General features: G+C 42.2%; 1 protein-coding gene across 3 annotated transcripts in view; it reads left to right on the plus strand.

Moving 5' to 3' along the window:
- rsrc1 (arginine and serine rich coiled-coil 1) overlaps window positions 1-21,962 on the plus strand; it is a 287,203-nt gene that overhangs the window by 39,159 nt on the left and 226,082 nt on the right. For all 3 annotated transcript variants that reach the window (XM_033031151.1, XM_033031150.1, XM_033031149.1), the window contains one exon: window positions 15,880-16,056. In XM_033031151.1, coding sequence (XP_032887042.1) covers window positions 15,880-16,056 — 177 coding nt within the window. The remainder of the gene's footprint in view (window positions 1-15,879; window positions 16,057-21,962) is intronic.

Here is a 21,962-nt window from a genome sequence, read left to right on the forward strand (position 1 = left end):
TACCTGATTATATGTGGTTTACAATTACAGTTCTAAGTTGCATTTAGTATTTGCCTTATTAAGGGAAGCAGGTGAATTTGAAACTTAGAGAGGGAAGGACTGAATTTTCAAAGTCCCATGGTGCCATATGGACCTATGTAGATCTAAGAAACATTTCAAGATTTTTGAACAGTGGCCCCATTTACATACTCATTGTTAATTTGAATTTAATTTACTATTAACCACAGATCTGAATTGACACACTTTCTAACTGACACAGAAATAAATTCACATTTAACTAATGACAGTGAGTGTATTTTTGCAATATTTCATTGCAAATGGATCTGTTGACATGAATTTTATAAAATATTTTCAAATTAATATTTCTATAACAGGCAACTCTGGTTTGGTAAAATTTTCATGTAAAAATTCTGGAATTAAAAAAAATTATAAATCATGATTTTGCTGTTAAATGTCATAATAAAAATGAGTAAAATAGCAGGCTTTCAGAACTTTGTTTGCTCAAATTATCTGCGGTGCTGCAGGTTTTTAAAAATCTTAATAATGATCAGGTATATTAATTCTGTTCTTTTAATGTCGTGCTGCTGCTGAAGGTGGCTTAGATCCTTGTGGCCGTGCCGCATTATAAATGAGGAGGTAGTTGTTCCTCGAGCAGTACAGAATCTGAATTTCGAAGGTGGTTTATTTTTATATTGCTGCAGGGGATGTACAAAACATTCACAAAATAACTATTTGGCTTCTAATAGGACACTGTTTTTGTTGGACATTTCTATTAAACTATTTGAAGCTAAATTATTCTTCTATGAATGTTTTTTGCACATCCCCTCAAGCAATCTTCAGAAACCACCTTCAGAGTTCAGTTTCAATGCTGCTGGGTCAGTGAAAATAATTTGTCTTCCATCTGCAATTTCTTAATGCCATTCTCAATTCTAACGAACGTTAAAATTGCATATGGTTCAATAACTGCTCATTGTTGTATTTATTTATATATTTTTGCCAGTTATCTACATTGCATCTAATTTTTCAGGTAACCATCTTCTCTAGTTAAAGCTTTCTTTAGAAGTGTCTGATTGCATTTTTTTTTTACATTAAAAAAACCCTTAATTTTGTCTCTGATGTACAAGGGACAACCTGAGGAGGACATGTAATGTTTGTACAGCAGCGTTAGATTGCATGCAAAAGAGAGCTTGCATGTGACCCCCTCTACCTTTTCCAGCATCCAATCTCTCTGCCATGCTGTGATGATTTTTTTAAATGAATACTGCTAATGACCTTTGACTTTCTTCAGTTTCTGACTACTAGATATCTTGTAAATACTCTTCTTGATTCTTATCTGGACTATTTTCAAGTCAAACCACACTGTTACTTTATCTTCACGATCTACAAGGAGTGTGTATTCTATTTCATCTTATTGCATACCTGTTGAGGATTGAAAGGCACTCCTACAGCGAATAGGTGTAGGAAAGAACTGCAGGTGCTGGTTTAAATCAAAGGTAGACACAAAATGCTGGAGCAACTCAGCGGGACAGGCAGCATTTCTGGAGAGAAGGAATGGGTGACGTTTCAAGCAGCATCTCTGGAGAGAAGGAATGGGTGACGTTTCAGACTGAGGAAGGGTCTCGACCCGAAACGTCACTCATTCCTTCTCTGCAGAGATGCTGCCTGCCCCACTGAGTTGCTCCAGCATTTTGTGCCTACATATAGTGAATATATCTCCATTCATGTTATTCCTCCACATTATTTAACTTTGACAATCTTCTTCACCGTTGGCCTTAGCTCTTCACTGCTTTACTCCAATAAGAAGACAATTGGTAAAATTCACTGCATGCTATCATTGTTGTAATCGTATGTTAATATACAATCAACTTTCGTAAGATCAAAATTGTATCAAGTTGTAATACAATGGGTAAATAACACAGAATATTAGAAATAACACAGAACACACAATTATAAAGAAAGCACATCAGCGCCTCTACTTCCTGAGAAGATTACGGAGTCGGTATGTCAAGGAGGACTCTCTCGAACCTCTACAGGTGCACAGTAGAGAGCATGCTGACCGGTTGCATCATGGCTTGGTTCGGCAACTTGAGCGCCCAGGAGCAGAAAAGACTGCAAAAAGTTGTAAACACTGCCCAGTCCAAACATCGGCTCTGACCTCCGTACCATCGAGGGGATCTAACGCAGTCGCTGCCTCAAAAAGGCTGACAGCATCATCAAGGATCCACACCATCCTGGCCGCTCACTCATCTCCCCGCTGCCTTCAGGTAGAAGGTATAGGTGCCTGAAATCTGCAACATCCAGGTTCAGGAATAGCTGCTTCCCCACAGCCATCAAGCTATTAAACTCAACTCTAACAAAACTCTGAACATTAATAGCCCATTGCACTTTATCTGCTTATTTTTGTGTGTCTATATATATTCAATGGTATATGGTAACACTGATGTGTTCTGTATCTATTTATGCCTACTATATTGTGCTGAAGCAAAGTAAGAATTTAAGTGTCCTATCTGGGACAAATGACAATAAACTCTCTTGAATCTTGAAATTGAGAATACCAGTGACCAAAATGCAGAGCCCGATTTACCATTAGGCTTCATAATCTGAAGCCCAGGGCCTCGAAATCTAGGGGGCCTCCGGTCAAGGCAGGACACCTGCCGTTCAACTCTGAGCAGGCCCCTCTCTCTTTCTTTCTCTCTCTGTCACTCTCCGTCTCCGCTTGCTCCTCATCCGCAGGCACGGCCGGCCGCCTTGCACACGCGCACTGCTATGGCCAGCACATCCTTCCCCCTGCACATGCGCACAACCACGGCCAGCACATCATCGGATGCCCTGCACGTGTGCAATGCCACGGCAACTGCTCGGCGCTGGGCACTTTCTCCCTCGCTTTGAATTGTGGGAGATCTGGCCGCCATTGCTGTCCGGTCGCCGCCTCGCTGCGTCCACTGAAAACCAACGCAGAATCACTCCCTGGAGTAACTCTTGCTTCTGGTTTCCTGGTCCTCCAAAAATATTCTAAATGGAATTTAAAGTGGAGGTGGTGGAGGGTCCATCACCAAACTCCAAACTCGGAATAATAACAGCATATTACATTTTATCTGTTTATTTATTGTGTATATATATATGGTCTATGGTATATAAACACACTGAACTATTATCTCCTGTTCTGTATTATGTTTACATATTCTGTTGTGCTGCAGCAAGCAACAATTTCATTGTCCTATCGGGGACATGACAAATAAACCCATCGCGGAGCTGGCCGACTTCGGAGCGGGGAGAGGTGTGGTGGCGTGCGGCTGCAACCCGACTTCGGAGCTTCAGAGGCTCCGGCCGCAGGCCTGGTCGACAGGAAAATCGGCAACGGCAACTTCTCCCGCCGGAATCGCGGGGTTTAAATGGAGCGGGGCCTAACATCGCCGGCACGACTTAAACAGCCGCAGGACTTACCATCGCCAGCCGGGGGCTTTAAAGGGCTTTCTCACTGTGCGACCTGAAGCAAGACTTAACAAGATTTAACATCGTGGGAACCTTCTGCGATAGCAGTACGGCATTCATGGACCACCGAGGACCTCCGTGGCGCTAACGGCAGGTAGTCGTGTGACTTGGTAAGGTCGGGAGAAAATTCAAACATTTTTGAATTTCTCCAAGAGTGCCTTGAGCACTTTTTGGTGAGCGTTGCAACTTTGTATGAACGCAGTGGCCCGTGCGATAGCCGTAATAACTCTTGCGGGTACCGTGGGAACTCCTGCGAACGGTGAGTAACTGAGCAGTTTGATTGTCAGTGCTTGTTTTACCTCATTGTTAAATAAATATATGTTTTACTATCAGATTGATGTCTGCAATTCTTCATTAACACATCACTACAAGATGAATGTCTCTAATGTTATAATCCCTCATGCTGAAACACAAAATAGTTGAAGGGAGGTGAAATAATCACATTTTCATTCTTTTTCATTTTTGAGTGTTCAGGTACCTCACTTGCTGAGCTATTTTACTCCAGCAGTTTGTGTCTCTTTTTGTCTAAAGCAGTTTCTAAGACTGGAGGAACTCCGCGGGCCAGGCAGCATCTACGGAGGGAAATGGACATGCGATCCTTTCTTCAGGCTGCCTTATCTCTCTGCCCCCAACTCCCACCCCCACACACAAATGCTGGAGAAACTCAGCGGGTGCAGCAGCATCTATGGAACGAAGGAAATAGGCAACGTTTCGGCCCGAAACGTTGCCTATTTCCTTCGTTCCATAGATGCTGCTGCACCCGCTGAGTTTCTCCAGCATTATTGTGTACCTTCGATTTTCCAGCATCTGCAGTTCCTTCTTAAACAAAAATGCACCGAGTTCCTCCAGCACTTCGTGTTTTGCTCAGTATTCCAGCATCCGCTGTCTCCCGCGTCTCCAATAAAACAAAACTACTGTCAAAAGGGTGAAGAATAGGGGCAGAGATAGATACATTCCTGATTAGTGCGGCTGCCAGGAGGTTATGGGGAGAAGGCAAGAGAATGTGGTTGAGAGGGAGTGCCCATCTGTTACTATTAATTGGACAGTTCGGTCTGTGAAACGCAACACGCCAGCCCCGACATCCAGCCCGATGGTCAGTCCTTTGAAGATAGACACCAGTTGCTTGGAGCAACTCAGCGGGACAGGCAGCATCTCTGGAGAGAAGGAACGGGTGGCGTTTCGGGTCGAGTGCCTTCTTCAGACTGAAAGTTTCACCTCTCAGTAGATAATAAAATAAGACAATCATCACGGTCAATGTGAGACACAGTCTTTATTCCTATTTGACAAAATAAAAAGACGACTTCTTGCACATATTGAGAGAAGGTGCATCACACCAAACAACATTTGTCTAAAAAAAACCAGATTATTCTTCAGCTCATTAAAGAGCTCGGGTGAAAAAAACCAATATAGTGTGTGAAAAAAAGTTACATCATTTGTGCCACGTGATTAACAACACTACAGTCCACGATGTTCATTTAAGATTAACGGGAAAGATCAGGAGACGGACAAGTCACTCGCACAAATAACAGAAATGCCGAGTACCGTGGGAACTCTTTATCTACCCCCCGTTATATCGTGCGGAACTCGTGCTGGACCACGACCACTTCACTCGGGTGACATCTTGCTTCAGGTCGCACCGTGAGAACTGGCCATTAACATCATGAGCCCCAGTCGCCTCGTCACTGCAGTTGGACTGCTGGACCGCGGGAGAAGAACAAAGGGAAGAGATAAGACTTTTGCCTTCCATCACAGTGAGGAGGTGTTGGAGATTCACTGTGATGGATGTTTGTGTAAATTGTGTTAAGTGTGTGTCTTTTTTTGTAATGTCATGACTGCAGGAATGAAATTTTGTTCAAACCTTGTCTGTTTGAATGACAATAAAAGGCATTCTATTCTATTCTATAGTTGCATTACTTTTCAAACTTGGTTACTTTTGTAATGTATATAACCAGGTCACACTTGCATCGATGAAGAAGTACATCATAAAATCATTGTTAAAGAGGGAATGTTGGGTTGGACATCTTGAGCACTCTGCTCATTAAATACAGGTGTGCAATCTTTTGTGCCCACATTTTACAAAAGGGATCTCAGTTTAGTAACTAAAAGGTTTACCATGAATAAATAAATGGTGACTCATTTTAAAAATTTAGTTTTGATCAGCTTCTCCAAGGTAACTGGAGAAAGCATTTGTCAAAGCATTAAAAAAAAAAACAGATGTGAAAGCAGCGAGTTATAGCAAGAAGTACTTGAAGCTCAGATGTTGGACTTATTTAAGGTGTAGTTTGAAACTATAATGAAAAATTAGGTAGATTTGATATACTATGACGATAAAATTGAATGAATGAAGAGTTTCTATTATTCGCAATAACTCATTTTCATCATCATAGTCTGTTAAAGAAAGACTGGCACGGTTTGAAAGTCGCTCTTCTTTGATGCTTTGCATTACGACTAAGGCCAATGAAGATAGACCCAAAATGCTCAGCGGGACAGGCAGCATCTCTGGAGAGAAGGAATGGGTGACGTTTCGGGCGAGACCCTTCTTCAGGGGATGGGCGGCACAGAGATAGAATGTCGTTGGAGATAGTAAGACTGGTGGGAGAACTGGGAAGGGAGAGGGGATGGAGAGAGAGGGAAAGCAAGGGCTACTTGAAGTTAGAAATGTCAATGTTCATACCGCTGGGGTGTAAGCTACCCAAGCGAAATATGATGTTCTTATGGGTAATGAAAATATGTGTCGATATTACAAGTATTAAACCATCTCATTTTGTTAATCGCAACAAGATTCATTTTGCATAATTTCTTGTTGATGCAATAAAAGCGAACTAGGGAGTTTGTGTACATTGCATGTAATTATTTCATACTTTCCTTTCTTGCCCACAAAATATGTTTGATTGTTCATCGATTCAGGGTTCACTGTTAAGGGTTCAAATATTTCTCCCTAGAGAGCCTTTTGAATAATTATTTTGCATGTTCCTCACTGCCAGTTTGCAATGGACACGAAGCTACAACCATTAGTCGGTTACAACGCTCTCTAGTTACCCTTATTCCCCTTATGTATTTATAAAATCTTTTGGGATTGTCCTTAATGCTCTGGTGGGTAGCATTAAGAACAATCCCGAAAGATTTTATAAATACGTAAGGGGGAAAAGGGTAACTGGAGAGAGAGAGAGTGGGACCTCAGGAATCAAAGCGGTCACCTCTGTGTGGAGCCACAGGAGACGGGCAAGGTCCTCAATGTGTATATCTCCTCTGTATTTACCAAGGAGAAAGACAGTAGGATGGAGGAAATTGGAGCAGTCACTGGAAGTGTCTTCAGAGCAGTCAGTGTTACCGTCGAAGAAGTACTGAAGGTACTGTCGTGTATGAAGGTACACAAATCTCCAGGGCCTGATCAGATATATCCGAGGACATTGCGGGAAACTAGAGAAGAAATTGTGGGAGCCCTGGTTGAAATTTACGAGTCGTCCTTAAATACAGGAGAGGTGCCTTAAGACTGGCGGGTGGCAAATGTTGTGCCTCTTTTCAAGAGGGATGCGGGGAGCTATAGGACAGTTAGCTTAACATCTGTAGTTGGAAAGATACTAGAGAATATTCTGAGGGATAGGTTATACAGGCATTTGGATGGGCAAGGGCTGATTAGGGATAGTCAGCACCGTTTTGTACGTGGGAGGTCGTGTCCCACAAATCTGATTGATTTTTATGAAGACATGACCAAAAACGTTAATGAGGGCCGAGCTGTAGACGTGTACATAGATTTCAGTAAGCCATTCGACAAGGTAGGCCGCTCTGGAAGGTTACATCGCATGGGATCCAAGGAGAGATAGCTGAATGGATAGCAAATTGGCTCCATGGAAGGAAGCAGAGGGAGATGGTGGATGGTTGCTTCTCGGACTGGAGGCCTGTGACTAGTGGTGTGCCACACGGTTCGGTGCTGGGCCCGTTACTGTTTGTCATCTACATTAATGATTTGGATGAGAATATACAGGGCAAGATTAGCAAGTTTGCTGATGATACAAAAGTTAGTGGTTTTGCAGATAGTGAAGATGGTTGTGAAAGATTGCAGCAGGATCTGGATCAATTGGCCAGGTAGGCAGAGGAATGGTTGATGGAATTTAATGCAGAGAAGTGTGAGATGATGCATGTTGGGACGTCAAACAAGGGCAGGAGCAGGACCTTCACAGTAAATGGTAGGCCTCTGGGTAGTGTTGTGGAGCAGAGGGATCTAGCAGTACAGGTGCATGGTTCCTTGAGGTCGAGTCGCAGGCAGATAAGGTGGTCAAAAAGGCTTTTGGCACTTTGGCCTTCATCAGTCAGAGTATTGAGTATAGAAGTTGTGAGGCCATGTTGCAGTTGTATAAGACGTTGGTGAGATCGCATTTAGAATATTGTGTTCAGTTCTGGGCACCATGTTATAGGAAAGATATTGTCAAGCTTGAAAGGGTTCAGAAAAGATTTACGAGGATGTTGACAGGACTAGAGGGTGTGAGCTATAGGGAGAGGTTGAGTAGTCTGGGTCTCTATTCCATGGAGGGCAGAAGGATAAGGGGGGTTCTTATAGAGAAGTACAAAATCATGAGAGTAATAGTTCGGGTAGATGCACAGAGTCTCTTGCCCAGAGTATTGGAATCAAGAACCAGAGGACATAGGTTAAAGGTGAAGGGGAACAGATTTAATAGGAATCTGAGGGGTAACTTTTTCACACAAAGGGTGTTGGTTGTATGGAACAAGCTGCCAGAGGAGGTAGTTGAGGCTGGGACTATCCCATCGTTTAAGAACCAGTTAGACAGGTACATGGATAGGACAGGTGCAGGCAAGTGGGACTCGTGTAGCTGGGACATTGTTGGCCGGTGTGGGCAGGTTGGGCCGAAGGGCCTGTTTCCACACTGTATCATTCTATGACTATGACTTTCTTACTTCTTTTATTTTGAATGGATCATCAACATTTGTTCTTGTTTTTTTATTTAGTTGCTAGCATTTTGTAATAAAGGGTCAAATTAGACTGCATTATTTGAGACTTTAGATATGTGTTAGAAATCCATTGTGTAATGGTTATATATTTTTATTTTGTTCAATGTTCATTAGAAGCAGGGTGAAAAAGGTGTCACAGATTTTTTAGTGGAAGGATGACCTGCAGATGATGATGGAAAGGTTGATATTTTGGATGAAGGAAACGCACATTTAATTATATACAGTAAATTTCCAGAATGCTTCAGATAATAAAACAATACCATATCCTAAGTGGTTGCATTGGTGGTGATCTTTGTAGAAAATGTGTTCCATGACCACAGTCTAGTTCTGGTTTATATCCGAGGTCCAGTGAAAAGCTTTTGTTGCCTGCTAACCAGTCAGTGGAAAGACATTACATGATTGCAATCGAGCCGTCCACAGTGTACAGTTACATGATAAAGGGAATAACGTGTAGTAGCGTCATTAGAAATAAACTGGTTTCTACATTTATATGACAGTGATTGCTTTATCGATAGTATGGTGGGAAGATGACAGTACATTAAAAAGATTGTATTGTTTGTCAGAAAGCTAGTTGGAAGAGTCATGAAAATGCGATTCAGCTTGTGAAAATATTTGCTGCACAGATAGTTGAATAGAAAGCATGAAAAAAATATTTTAATTTGCTTTAAACTCATTTTCAACTAATATTCTTTTTCTCATTCTGATTCATTGAAAACTACGTGAGAAGAAGTTCAACTTCAACTAACTTCCAATTGTAGTAATTTGCAAAAACAGATTTTGAGTGGATGGATAATAATTTTGGCTTTGATTCTGCAGTTAAATGCTGTTGAATTGGGGATGCCTGCATGTCATGGTGTGTAAATCCTCAACATCAGCACTCGTGGTTGATGTACTTTTCAATGCATTCTGCTGCAGTTTGCTGAAGACATCTGCACTTGCACTGGGATATTTGTTCTGGTTCCAGGTCTGGGTGCCCACTGATTTCAGACAATCACTTAACATGTTCTGGCTTAGATAGCTTTGGAGCGAGTGGGTACTAATGTCCGGTGTGGATATGGTAGTCTGTAGGGTCTGCTTGCCTGCTGTGTGACTTTATGACATACACTGTGCAGTCCTGCCATGTGCACTTGCCAAGATTTTACATGCCTCCCACTAGTTCAGATTCTATAACTGACTTTCATTATCATTGACTTCAGATTTTCCTGTACCACATACTACAAGAATCTTCCAATGAACCAAATTCCTTATTTTATTTGAATGTTGCCAAAGTTGAGCATCCTCATAAATTAAGCACACCACTACCACGGCCCTGTTACCTGATTCCAATCTGATGCATGTTGTGCATCAGTTCTCCTTGTCTAGATTTTAGAGCAGACAAAAAATGCAGCACAGGAATAGGCCCTTCGGCCCACAATGTCCGTGCTGAACATCGTGCCAAGACAAACTAATCTCATCAGCCTGAGCATCATAATAATAATAATATATCTTTTATTGTCATTGCACGTCAGTGCAACGAGATTTAGTATGCAGCTCCACTGATGTACAAGAAAGGTAAATAAATACAATACATAAATAAACAAGCTGAATTGATTGACGTGACCATCTGAGGGAGACTGTCCAAAGGGGGTGGGTGGGGGGGCACTCATTAGGGCCGGTTCAGAGCCGCTATAGCTCTTGGGATGAAACTGTTCCTGAGTCTGGAGGTTCGGGCGTAGAAGGCCTTGTAACGTCTGCCGGAGGGAAGTAGTTGAAACAGACCGTGGCAGGGGTGTGATGAGTCCTTATGGATGCTGACGGCCTTCCTGAGGCACCGCGTGTGGTAGATGCCCTCCAAGGCTGGTAGCTCTGTCCCGATGATTCTCTGCGCTCTGTTGACGACGCGCTGAAGAGCTCTCCTCTCCGCCTCCGTGCAGCTGAGATACCACACAGAGATGCCATACGTTAATATGCTCTCTGTGGTGCAGCGGTAGAACGTTGTCAGCAGCTGTTGGGGCAGACCAGTCTTTTTTAATGTCCTCAGGTAAGAACAGTCGTTGCCTGTGCCTTCTTGACCAGCGCGGCGGTGTTTGTGGACCATGTGAGGTCTTCTGAAATGTGAGTGCCCAGAAACTTAAAGCTGGACACTCTCTCCACACTTTCCCCATAAATGGAGATTGGGGCGTATTCTCCAGAATGGGACCTCCTGAAGTCAATAATCAGCTCCTTGGTCTTGGAGGTGTTTAGTGCCAAGTTGTTATTGGCGCACCAGTCCGCCAGGTTCTGCACCTCCGCTCTGTATTTTGTTTCATCACCGTTGGTGATCAGCCCAATCACTGTTGTGTCGTCTGCAAACTTCACGATGGTGTTGGTGTCGAATGCAGGGACACAGTCGTGAGTGAAGAGGGAGTAGAGCATGGGGCTTAGTACACAACCCTGTGGTGTGCCAGTGCTCAGGGTGATGGTGGAGGACAGGTGTGGGCCCAGTCTCACTGCCTGCGGTCGCTCCGTGAGAAAGTTCAGGATCCAAGCGCATATCGGTGAGCTGAGGCCTAGCTGGTGGAGTTTGGTGGTGAGCTTGGTGGGGATGACCGTATTGAATGCAGAGCTATAGTCAATGAAGAGCATCCTCACATACGTGCCCTGTCTGTCCAGGTGAGTCAGGACAGTGTGAAGGGCCAGAGAGATGGCATCCTCTGTCGATCTATTTGCCCTGTATGCAAATTGATGGGAGTCCAGTGAGGCAGGGATGCTGGATTTAATATGGGAGAGGACCAGCCTTTCGAAGCACTTCATGGGGATTGGAGTCAGGGCAACCGGGCGGTAGTCGTTGAGGTTGGTGATTTTGGACTTTTTCGGCACCGGCACTATGGTGGCTGTTTTCAGGCACTTGGGGACCGTTGCCAGAGATAGAGAGAGATTGAAGATTCTCGTGAATACCTCCGCCAGCTGTCCAGCACAGTCCTTTAATACTCTTCCCTGTACACCATCCGGGCCTGCAGCCTTGCGTGGATTGATCCTACGCAGAGCGCACTGTACCTCCTGAGTGCTCAGTGTTAAGGCCTGTCCCTCTGCTATGGCCGGGGTTATTCCACACCTGGTGGTGTTGCCAGTATCGAACCGGGCAAAGAAGGTGTTTAGTTCGTTGGCCAGTGTGATATCACCGTGGGGGCAGGCGGGGCTGCTCTTGTAGTCAGTGATGTCCCTGACACCCTGCCACATGCTTCTGGTGTCCGCGGTATTGAAGTGGTCTTCTACCCTTTGCCTGTGGATGACTTTGGCCTTTTTTATGCCTCTGTTCAGGTTCGCCCTGGCCGCACTGTAAGCAGAAGTGTCCCTGGATTTAAAGGCGTTGTTGCGTGCCCTTAGTAGATCCTGAACCTCCTTGTTCATCCAGGGTTTCCGGTTTGGGAACATCTTTATTTGCTTGTCCACTGTGCCAGTCTCCACACAGCAGTTGATGTAGGAGAGCACAGTGGATGTGTACTCCTCCAAGTCTACCTCTGTGCCACTGGTAGCCTGTTGTGCAAACAGGTCCCAGTCGGTGCGATCAAAGCAGTCCTGGAGTTGTAGGGTTGCGTCCTCGGGCCATATTTTGACCGTCCTTATTGCAGGTTTGGTCTTGCGGATGAGGGGTCTGTATGCAGGCAGTAGAAACAGTGAGAGGTGATCGGATTGTCCCAGGGATGGGCAGGGGAGAGCTCTGTATGCGTCCTTGATGTTGGTGTACACTTTATCCAACGTGTTTGAGCCCCTGGTAGGGCACTGCACATGCTGGTGCAATTTGCGGAGTGTGGCACGTAGGTCGACCTGGTTAAAGTCCCCTGCAACAATGAAGGCACCGTCGGGGTGAGCATCCTGCTGCTTACTGATGGCCGAGTGCAGCTGTGCTAGTGCTAGGTTAGCATTAGCCTGTGGTGGGATGTATATGGCCATGATGATAACCACAGTAACCTCCCGAGGCAGGTAAAACGGTCTACATTTAAGCAGTAGGTATTCCAGGTCTGGTGAACTGTAGCTCTCTATTACAGTGTGGTTGGCGCACCAGTCATTGTTGATGTAGATGCAGAGCCCACCACCCTTGCTCTTACCGGAGTCCTTTGTTCTATCAGCACGATGCAGTGACCGGTTGGTCAGGTCCACAGCCCCATCGGGAACCAGCGCGCTGAGCCAGGTCTCTGTGAAGACCATCATCCACATCCCTCCATACTCTATATTTCCATGTGGCTCTCTGAAAGCCTCTTAAACGCCACTATTGTATCTGCTTCCACCACCACCACTGGCAGCAGGTTCCAGGCACCCACCACCTTCTGTGTAAATGTAACTTGCCCCACCTTACTTAACACCATCACCTTTAAACTTTGCACCTTTCACTTGAAACCTATGCTCTGCAATATGTGATATTTCTCTCCTAGGAAATAGCTGAAAGTCTACCCTATCTATGCCTCTCATAACTTTGCACACTTCCATTGCGTCTCCCTCAACCATGCCGTTCCAGAGAAAATAATCCGTTTAATTTTCAAATGAAATATTTTCAATTTAAAACCTGCAATTAAATTATTCTTCCATAAATGCTTAAAATGTCTTCCACTCTGAGGCAGTAATGTCATAGTTGAATGTTGGTTGTGTTCGCATATTTCGTAAGTGACAAAGTGGTCTTTTTGCATCTTGAGGAATTTTAATCCCTCAGTGAATTTTGATATTCATTTTGTCACTTTATCAGTAATATTCCTGAATAAATGCCAAGCCTTAGGTTCAGAATCTGAAGCAATCGTTGAAATGTACATCAACAAGTGCTGCCAATGCCTTTTATGCCTTCGTCAGTACACAGCTGCATGGTGTTAATTTTGACATTCTTTAATTCGGCAAGGAGAAAAAACCCTATAAGTGGTGAAAGGTTTGATTTGATTCGAGATGTTTTTAATATATTGCATTTCTTTATGGTTGCTGATGGCTTCAAAAGGAGATTGAATAACGTGAACTTCTGCTGCATACAATAAAGCAAGGGACTGTCTAATTCTTATTCTTCCCAGATGGTGACAACATGTATGTTTAAATGTTTGTGTATTAAATACATTTAACTATCAAAATGAAGAAGAAAAAAGTTCTGAATCTTGAAGTCCTCCAGCCAATCTATTTATGAGCCATCAAACTTCATAACAGCTTTTATCCTGCAAGTTTAGTCGATATTGTTCATGCATTACTCCTTTGGGCTTCTCTGAGGAAGATTCTGGGCAGATGTTTCATAACCTTACAGCAATGAGCAACTCTTTAATATATTGTAATTCTGTGTAAATACCGCTAACATAACACAGCTTGGATTCCTCAGACAGCGAGGAATGCCATGACTTGTCCCAAATGGAGAAACAAATTGAGGATAGCATTGATATGCATGATGCATGTTCCTCAAATATGTTTTAGTGCTGAGTGTTGACAAGTATGGTCCAAAATAAAATTAATATTTATAAACAAAATCAAAGGCTTGAAAATCTAGCCTACACGAGCTTCCTGACCATTAGGAATATGCAATATATAACAATAGTGGAAAAGGTCCACAGTTCATCAGTTTTACATCAGAAATATTGCCACGAGGCACATTTTAATGGCAACCAAATACCAAGTCCTACAGAATTGAAACGAGGAAGTGAAAACTGATTCTTAAGGGCCTGTCCCACGGGCATGCGACTCCATGCGGCAAGCGCGACCTAAAGGGCCGGTCCCACCAGCATGCGCCTGCATGCGGCAAGCGCTACCTAACGTGGTCGCTTGAGCCGTACGACCTCGCGGGGCCGGTCCCACTTCGATCGCCGGAGCGGTATGGAGTTGTGCGGAGCTGGTCCCGACATCGCGCGGGGCTCCGAACAACTGACTGTGTTCAAAAATTCTGCGCGCAACAGCCCGCCGGCCCGCAGCCGCCTCGACGCCGTAGTCACGCGCGAACTTCCCCCGGACTTCGCTCGCACTTCATGTCACTCACTCGACCTCCGCGCGGCCCCCGCTTCTGGTTTGGTCGCGCTTGCCGCATGCAGGCGCTTGCCGCATGCAGGCGCATGCTGGGTGGACCGGCCCTTTAGGTCGCGCTTGCCGCATGGAGTCGCATGCCCGTGGGACAGGCCCTTTACTGACTAAAGTTCTTCAGTTCCCATAAGAGCCTGGGATGGTGTTGTGAACATCTCAGTGACAACTGAGAGCACAGGTTTGTTTTTGGCACTGTTATTTGTAGAGGACATCAAATAAGTTTCATAGATGAGGAATAAGAGTTATAGAGTCATAGCTATACTGCATGGAAATAGGCTCGTACAACTCGTCCATGCTGACCAGGTTTGCTGGTGAGATGAGAATTCTGGATGCATAAATACGAGATAAATGAGATTTTACTGTATTTTGTAAACTTGAACAAATATTATGTAATACTGAGGTTCCTTACAGAAAGTAGTCAGATCAGTGTCAGTTCGGTTGGGAATCTAGTAATTTCAGTCACCATATCAAGTCTCCCTTTATCCGTGTTTTGACCCATGGTGATGAAGTATTTTGGTAAATCTACTGAAATGTGTGATGTAAATTCCTCAATGAGTTAGACTGTAAAGATTAATCAATATATAACAAGCTCAACATGTATTGAAAATACCCCCCCGAAATGTTACTTTATATGCCAGCCTTAGTCGAGAGATTAAAGAATATATCCTGAGAGTTGCAGATCAAGAAATGTATCTTCAGCACACTGGCTGATGGAATTCATAGATTCTATCCAATGTAGCTGCTAATATAGAGAATGTGTGAGTGTTGTCATAAATGCATTCTTGCTTATAGAATATCTTCAACATTTTGGAGAAGAATGCATTTTTTATATTCTCAGGGTATTGCTTCATATAACCAAATTTGTATACTATCAATACCAGAAGAATCTTCACTAGATTTTCACAAACAGCTTGATTGATTGATAGTTGATTTATTGATACAATAAAGTAATCAATCAATCAACTATCAATGCTAGAAAAATCTTCACTAGATTTTCACAAACAGCTGTCATCATATAAGCATTTCTTTGGAATCTCAGCATATTGTTCCAGAGTTGCAGATATATCCATAAAAACAAAAAGTAGGCAATTGTCAAGTTCCTAGATTTGTGCTAAAACAATGCTTGAGATATTTTCTTAGATGTGTTTATGCATCTAGTTTAAGCCCAAGATGGAAGCTCTACCATATTCTTTCTGAACATTTATCCATCATCTATTCTTAAATCATTTCAATGGCATATGTCCGATGGCACAGGCGAGGTTGAGGACTTTGTGGAGAATTGTCAACAAGGTGTCTATTTTGTACTGACATGACACACTGGGTACCATGTGTGAGAATACGTTGGATAAATAATTAGAACTCAGATTGGATGCATGGTATTGAGAAACCTGATTTTGACTGACTTTATTCAAAACTTTTTCATAGTTCAAGATCTCACCATCGACATCGCTCTCACAGTCACAGCAGTGAGCACTCGACCCGCCGCCGAAGTTACAGTCGAAGCAGGTCTCGCGAAAGGGAGAGACGCAAAGGAAGAGACAAAGGGCGGGAGAAGGTCCGGGAGAAAGGAAAAGATAGGGAATCGCGAAGTGATAAGAAAGGGTAAGATATGAATTGTGGAACATCGAGGTTTTGATTTAAAATTCGAGTAACAGAAAACACCTGTGGACCGTTGTTAATCTACCCACCTGATTTATTTATCAGACTGAAATATGTTTTGTTCATATGCCTGTTTACTGTGGGCCATATTAATCTAAATGCATGGTAATAGTTCAAAAGGTATATGAAAATAATCATATGTCAATAAACAGAGCAATTGTATTTTCTTAGAACTTGAACCTTTAAATACTCATCATCATTCTTTATTGTCATCATGCAAAGCAACAAATTGTACAGTGCAAAATGAGAAGACGTTTCTCAGGGAATACCGGAGCATCGCACATAAAAACTTAAATATTTCACACATAAATAAAAACAATCCAGTTCCTGATAAAAACAGTATGAATAGTTTTTTAAAAAGTGCAGGTAAAAAAGCAACATTAAAATACAATTAAAAAGAGTCATAAAATGTCCAGGGCAGCTGATTTAAGTGACCTGAGCCAGTGCCAGAGTTATTACTCAGTGCCAGTTATTAAATTGTCAGTGCAAAAGCAGCAGAATCAGGTGGAGTGACTGTTTAGCAGCCTCACAGCCTGTGGAAGGAAGCTGTTTAGCAGTCTGGTTGTCCGGGCTTTGATGCTGCGGTATCTCTTTCCTGATGGCAGGAGATCTAGATGTGTGGAGTGGGTGCAATCTGTCCTTTGCTATGCTCAGTGCTTTTTTCAGGCAGCGGCTCTGGAACAGTTCTTGTACCGAGGGTAGCGAGACACCAATGATCCTCTCTGCTCCCCTCACTACCCTCTGCAGAGACTTCCTGTCTGAGCAGTTACAGTTGGAATACCACGTGTTCATGCAGTACGTGAGTACAGACTCCACCGTGCCCCTGTAAAAAGTCCTGAGGATGTTGGTGGGAAGTGAGACCTGTTTGAGTTTCCTCAGGTAGTGCAGTCGCTGATGGGCCCGTTTGACAATCCCAGTGATGTTCCTGGACCAGGTGAGACTATCTGTTATTTGCACTCCGAGGAACTTTATGCTCTCCACTCTCTCCACCGTGGTGCCACTGATGTTGAGGGGTGTGTGTTTGGGCTGCGACCTCCTGAAGTCGACAATCATCTCCTTTGTTTTTTCTACGTTTAATTCTAGATTGTTGTTGCCGCACCAGTCCACTAGTTGTTTCACATCCTCCCTGTACATTGTTTCATCCTCTCCACTGATGAGTCCCACCACTGTGGTGTCATCTGCAAATTTTATAATCCTGTTGTCCCTGAATCTAGCAGCACAGTCATGTGTGAGCAGTGTGAACAACAGCAGGCTGAGCACACAGCCTTGAGGGGAGCCGGTGCTCAACGTGATCGAGCCTGAGGTGTTCTTGCCAACACGGACTGACTGCGGTCTCTCTGTCAGAAAGTCCAGGATCCAGTGACACAGGGTGGTGTTGAGGCCCAGCAGGGTTAGTTTCTCCACAAGTCTCTGTGGGATGATGGTGTTAAAGGCTGAGCTGAAGTCAATGTACAGGATTCTGGCGTTGGTGTTCTTGTTTTCCAGATGAGTGAGTACTGTGTGCAGCGTAGTGGAGATGGCATCTTCTGTAGAACGTTTGGATCTTAGCCAAATAGAATCTTAGCCAAGCCGTTATCATAAATATGGCGTTATTTGCTATTAAAACAAAATTTATCTGGAAAAAAGAATAAAAGGCTAATGTTTAATAGTCTTTGTTCTATTAATAAGCTTCCATCTCAAGGATGCAATCCTTGCTATAAAATAAACTGTTCACCAACCTTAGCGATTGACACATATCTATGGATTAATGGAATTTATAAATATGTAATGTACTTCAATGCAAACCACGAGTACAAACTCTTTGGAACTCAAATTCAAATCTTTCTCTGTAAAATAAGTACCGTGTTTCAGGTAGTTCAGCCCCAATGTGATAGTTGCATTCCGAAGAAACACTGTGTTATAAAATATCGCATTATAAGGACAATTCTAACAATGGAGGAAAAGGGGGTTGGTTAGGAACTAGAGAGTTTCAGACGTGCATTGACAAAGTTATTTTTCCCACAGGATTTAAAAAAAAAGAAGTTTTTTAAAGGACAAAAAAATTGTCTTTGCGACTAAGCTGAAAAAGATATATGATTAATAGAGTATCATTGCACAAAAGTTCAAAGGTTCCATGGAAACAGTTTTTTCCCCCCCCCATAACTTTTAAATCCAAGAGCTTTTTTCTGCCTATCAACTTCAAAGTGCCTTTTAAGAGGTTCTTTAGTTCAATATCAAAATGGCGATATAACCAATGTGGCCCGCGTAATGCAAATGGTGTTCTCTAATTTTTCATATGTGTTCTATCCAATTTGCGTAATGGAAACATAGGTTATAGCAGAACTACCTGGATCGAAAAGCACTTCAAAATAATTCAGATCAACCTTCTTGGATCCCAAAATTACTGGTCATAGGCGCCCTGGACATTACTGTTGCTTCCTGCATTTTCCAGAATGCAATCTTCTGCCGGGGACAGATTCCCGGCACTTGGAGGCACAACATTTTTTTCAACACAAGTGGTTAGTTGTGAGGTCTCACCAGATGCTTAATGACTGTCTAACATACTTTTAAATTAAATGTTTGAGCTGAGCGGTTTCAAGGAAATTGAAAATAACATTTAAAATATATTAAATTTGCCTAAAGAAAAATGTGCGCACTGACACAAACATACAGGTATGCCTACATGTGCAAGAATCGAAGACATTTAACTTAAATAAATCCAATTAAAAAAACCTTTCTCCAGGCAGTCGATTTCTCCTGGTAACTGATTTCTCCCAGTCATTTCCAGGAGTGTACCTTATTTTAAGCTCGGATAAGCTGATGTAGGTTTAACAACCAGGTTTCCTTGCCCGAAGCTTGCTGCGACGCCTATGAGGAGTACACTGCAGATATTTCATGGCAAGTGCTTTACTGAGCAGGAGACTGCATCATAGCTTCCACTGGGGAACTGCTCCTTTACAACATCTCTTCAATGGGAGTTTACCAGAACTGTAATCATTTAGATGTATTTAACTTATCTTTAACTTTGCCTTCAAACTCTTTGTCCAATGCTCTCCCTTAAAATCATTGGGGTCTTCAGTGCTGCACCATGTCAGGTCTGGTGCAGGATCCAAGAGGTGATTCACTGGAATATGAATGCAATTAAGTTATAGTAAGCCTTCATTATTGACTGATTATGCCTCAGTTAGAGAGTACTATGTTGAATTGCAGACACAATACTTCAGGAAGAATGAAAAGCCTCGCAGGGCTTGTTGGAGATTTATGGAGATTTTATTGGGGATGAGAGATTTTACTATGTAGAGAAGCTGGCACAGATCATACAATGGAAGGTTTGGTATAGGTGTTCTCAATTATGAATGATATCCATCAGATAAAGGAGGCTTCCACTGGCCGGAGTGTTGGTATCTGGATAACAAATGTAAAATAATTAGGCAAAAATCCAGTGAACTAATGAGAATGTTGGATTTGATGAACTATTGTGATCTAAAATGTACTACCTGAGGGTGATGGAAGCATATCCTATTAAAACTTTCTAAGGAGAATTGGAAATATACTTTAAAAGAACATTTGCTGGGTATGAGGTATAAGTGCAGGGAGGGGAGACTAATTGCTTCATCACTTTATGCAGTGATTTCTATTTGACATTTTGCTTCATTCGTCAAACATGTCACTTCTTCATTGAAGTTTATGACCAAAGTTCCTTGCAGTACACATTGTATTAACAATTATTTGTGGATATTTTTGTCAAAAGTTGATTTCAGATTGAGTGTACGTTAAAGTACAGACAAAGGAATATGACATAAGCTGTTAAATTCAGGGTAGAAGATTAATTTCTTAAGCATTTAAGTATTAAAGTATGCATCTGGAACATGCTGCAGTCACACAGCCAGAAAATGTGTGATCCCTCGATTTACAATAATTGTGCAAAATGTTTCCTTTATAGCGTTTAAATATTTGAAAACCCTTCAAATAAAATGCATGGAAGTGTGAGGAAGAACATTTGTATGGTTGTATTGCTTAATGCATGTTTTTTTTTGTTCTCGACTCGATAGTCTTCATTGGACTGATGTTCCCTGTCACTATTTTCTATGGTAGATGACACGCTATTGTATTAACTTTCAACATAAGAAGTTCTTACGAATTCAACATCAAATTCTGTCTTTCTATTTGTGAAGAAGACACAATATTTAGATCAAACACGTCTGCGTGTGTTAATAATTAATGTTTTTCAAATATGTCTTGTAGTGTACAGAGTGATGCTGTCGTTATGTCACTTTGGTACCTTTTTTAATGTTTTTCACTTGTTTGACAGTTGTGTTCCATGTGAACAAAAAATTATGCAGTTTTCAGTTTGACAACATCCTTAACTCAACCAACCTGTCATTCCTTTAAATACTCTTTCCCCACCCACCCTTCCCCCACCTTCCAATGCTGCAGGAAGTCCTTATGTTAATTTAACATTATTAGCATACAGGTTACAGAGTTCTGCTGCATGAATCATGCACAGGACCTCTTTAAAGTGTCTACTCAGATGAAAGCAAGCTTATGTGATTGGTGTTGTCTGACACCAAGCTGTATGGTGTTGTTTTCATTAAACATTTATTACACTTCCAGTGTGACAGCAGGCAACTTTGTGCTTGAGTAACGTGTTTTCATGCAAAATTTATTGAAAAAGACGAGGCATTGTAAAGGGATCTTGTTGCCTTTCACCAGTGGCAAAAGGGTAAATGGTTGACTGGAAAAAAGGAAGTATGCCTTTGACATTGCACTTGAATTATTTTATTTGACAGGGTCACACAGGAAACAGGGGATGTATTAAATAGCATCTTTACTTTTGATATACAGACATGTTTAAAAAAAAAGCGTTGACACTGGCATGAAATTATTAGATTTTGATATATCCATACATGCAAAAGTTTGTCTCTATTATATCCATAATGGAATATCTTGCCATTTAATGCTTTTATGATTTTATCTGGACCCACATTGTCAGTAAAGGAACTTCAATATTTCACTTACATGGAGCAAGTTTTTCTTTTAATTTCTTAACTTCAAAATCAAAGATAATGACACTTAATAAATTCAGATCATCATTCTTTGTGGCAATGGAGGGAGGAGAGAGGGAAAACTGGAAATGTAATGGTATACAAAATGAAGATGAAAGGTAGGACTTTCAAATCTTTTAGGAATGTGGTCATTGAAATGTTGATTTTTTTTTTAGCCAGGAGCATTTTTTTTTAAATTTGAAGGCCATTTGCTCTACCCACACATCACAAGCATTTAAATTACACAAGCTTTGTAAAAGTGACACAAAGGCACTAAATAAGCATTTACACCTGTTGTTAATAGAGCAGAGGATGATCCAAGAATACTGAGGGTTTTAAAGCTAGAAAGCTCAAAGGTTTGGGTGCAATCTTCAAGACATTTCTAAGAAGATGTAAACATTGCAGTATAGTAGTTGAGGTCAGCTGGGAATTCATTTGTTGATGTCCATGCAGTCAATGTTCACCTGATTTAATTAGGGCCAGGCTGAAAGTACCAACAATGAGCCACTCCAAATGATGCAAAGGATATTGCAATCTAAGGCTATGAAGGACAAATGTACATTTCCTTGAAACTGGATATGCATGACTTCCAATAAAAATAGAACGCTGCACATCATTGATGAAAGGGACTAGCACAACATCTAATTTACTGATTGTCATTGTTTGCACGGAACCACCCATGAAACCCACACTTTCTGGGACCTCAAATTAAGGGAATTATGTTAACTATATTCATGGATTCCTTTAACTAACACCAAAAAATGTCTCCACCTTAAATAGCCTGAATAACTGCGCCTCTACTGTCCTTCTGGTAATGTATTTGAA

The sequence above is a fragment of the Amblyraja radiata genome, chromosome 13 (genome assembly GCF_010909765.2).
Source record: "Amblyraja radiata isolate CabotCenter1 chromosome 13, sAmbRad1.1.pri, whole genome shotgun sequence".
NCBI classification, from domain to species: Eukaryota; Metazoa; Chordata; class Chondrichthyes; order Rajiformes; family Rajidae; genus Amblyraja; species Amblyraja radiata.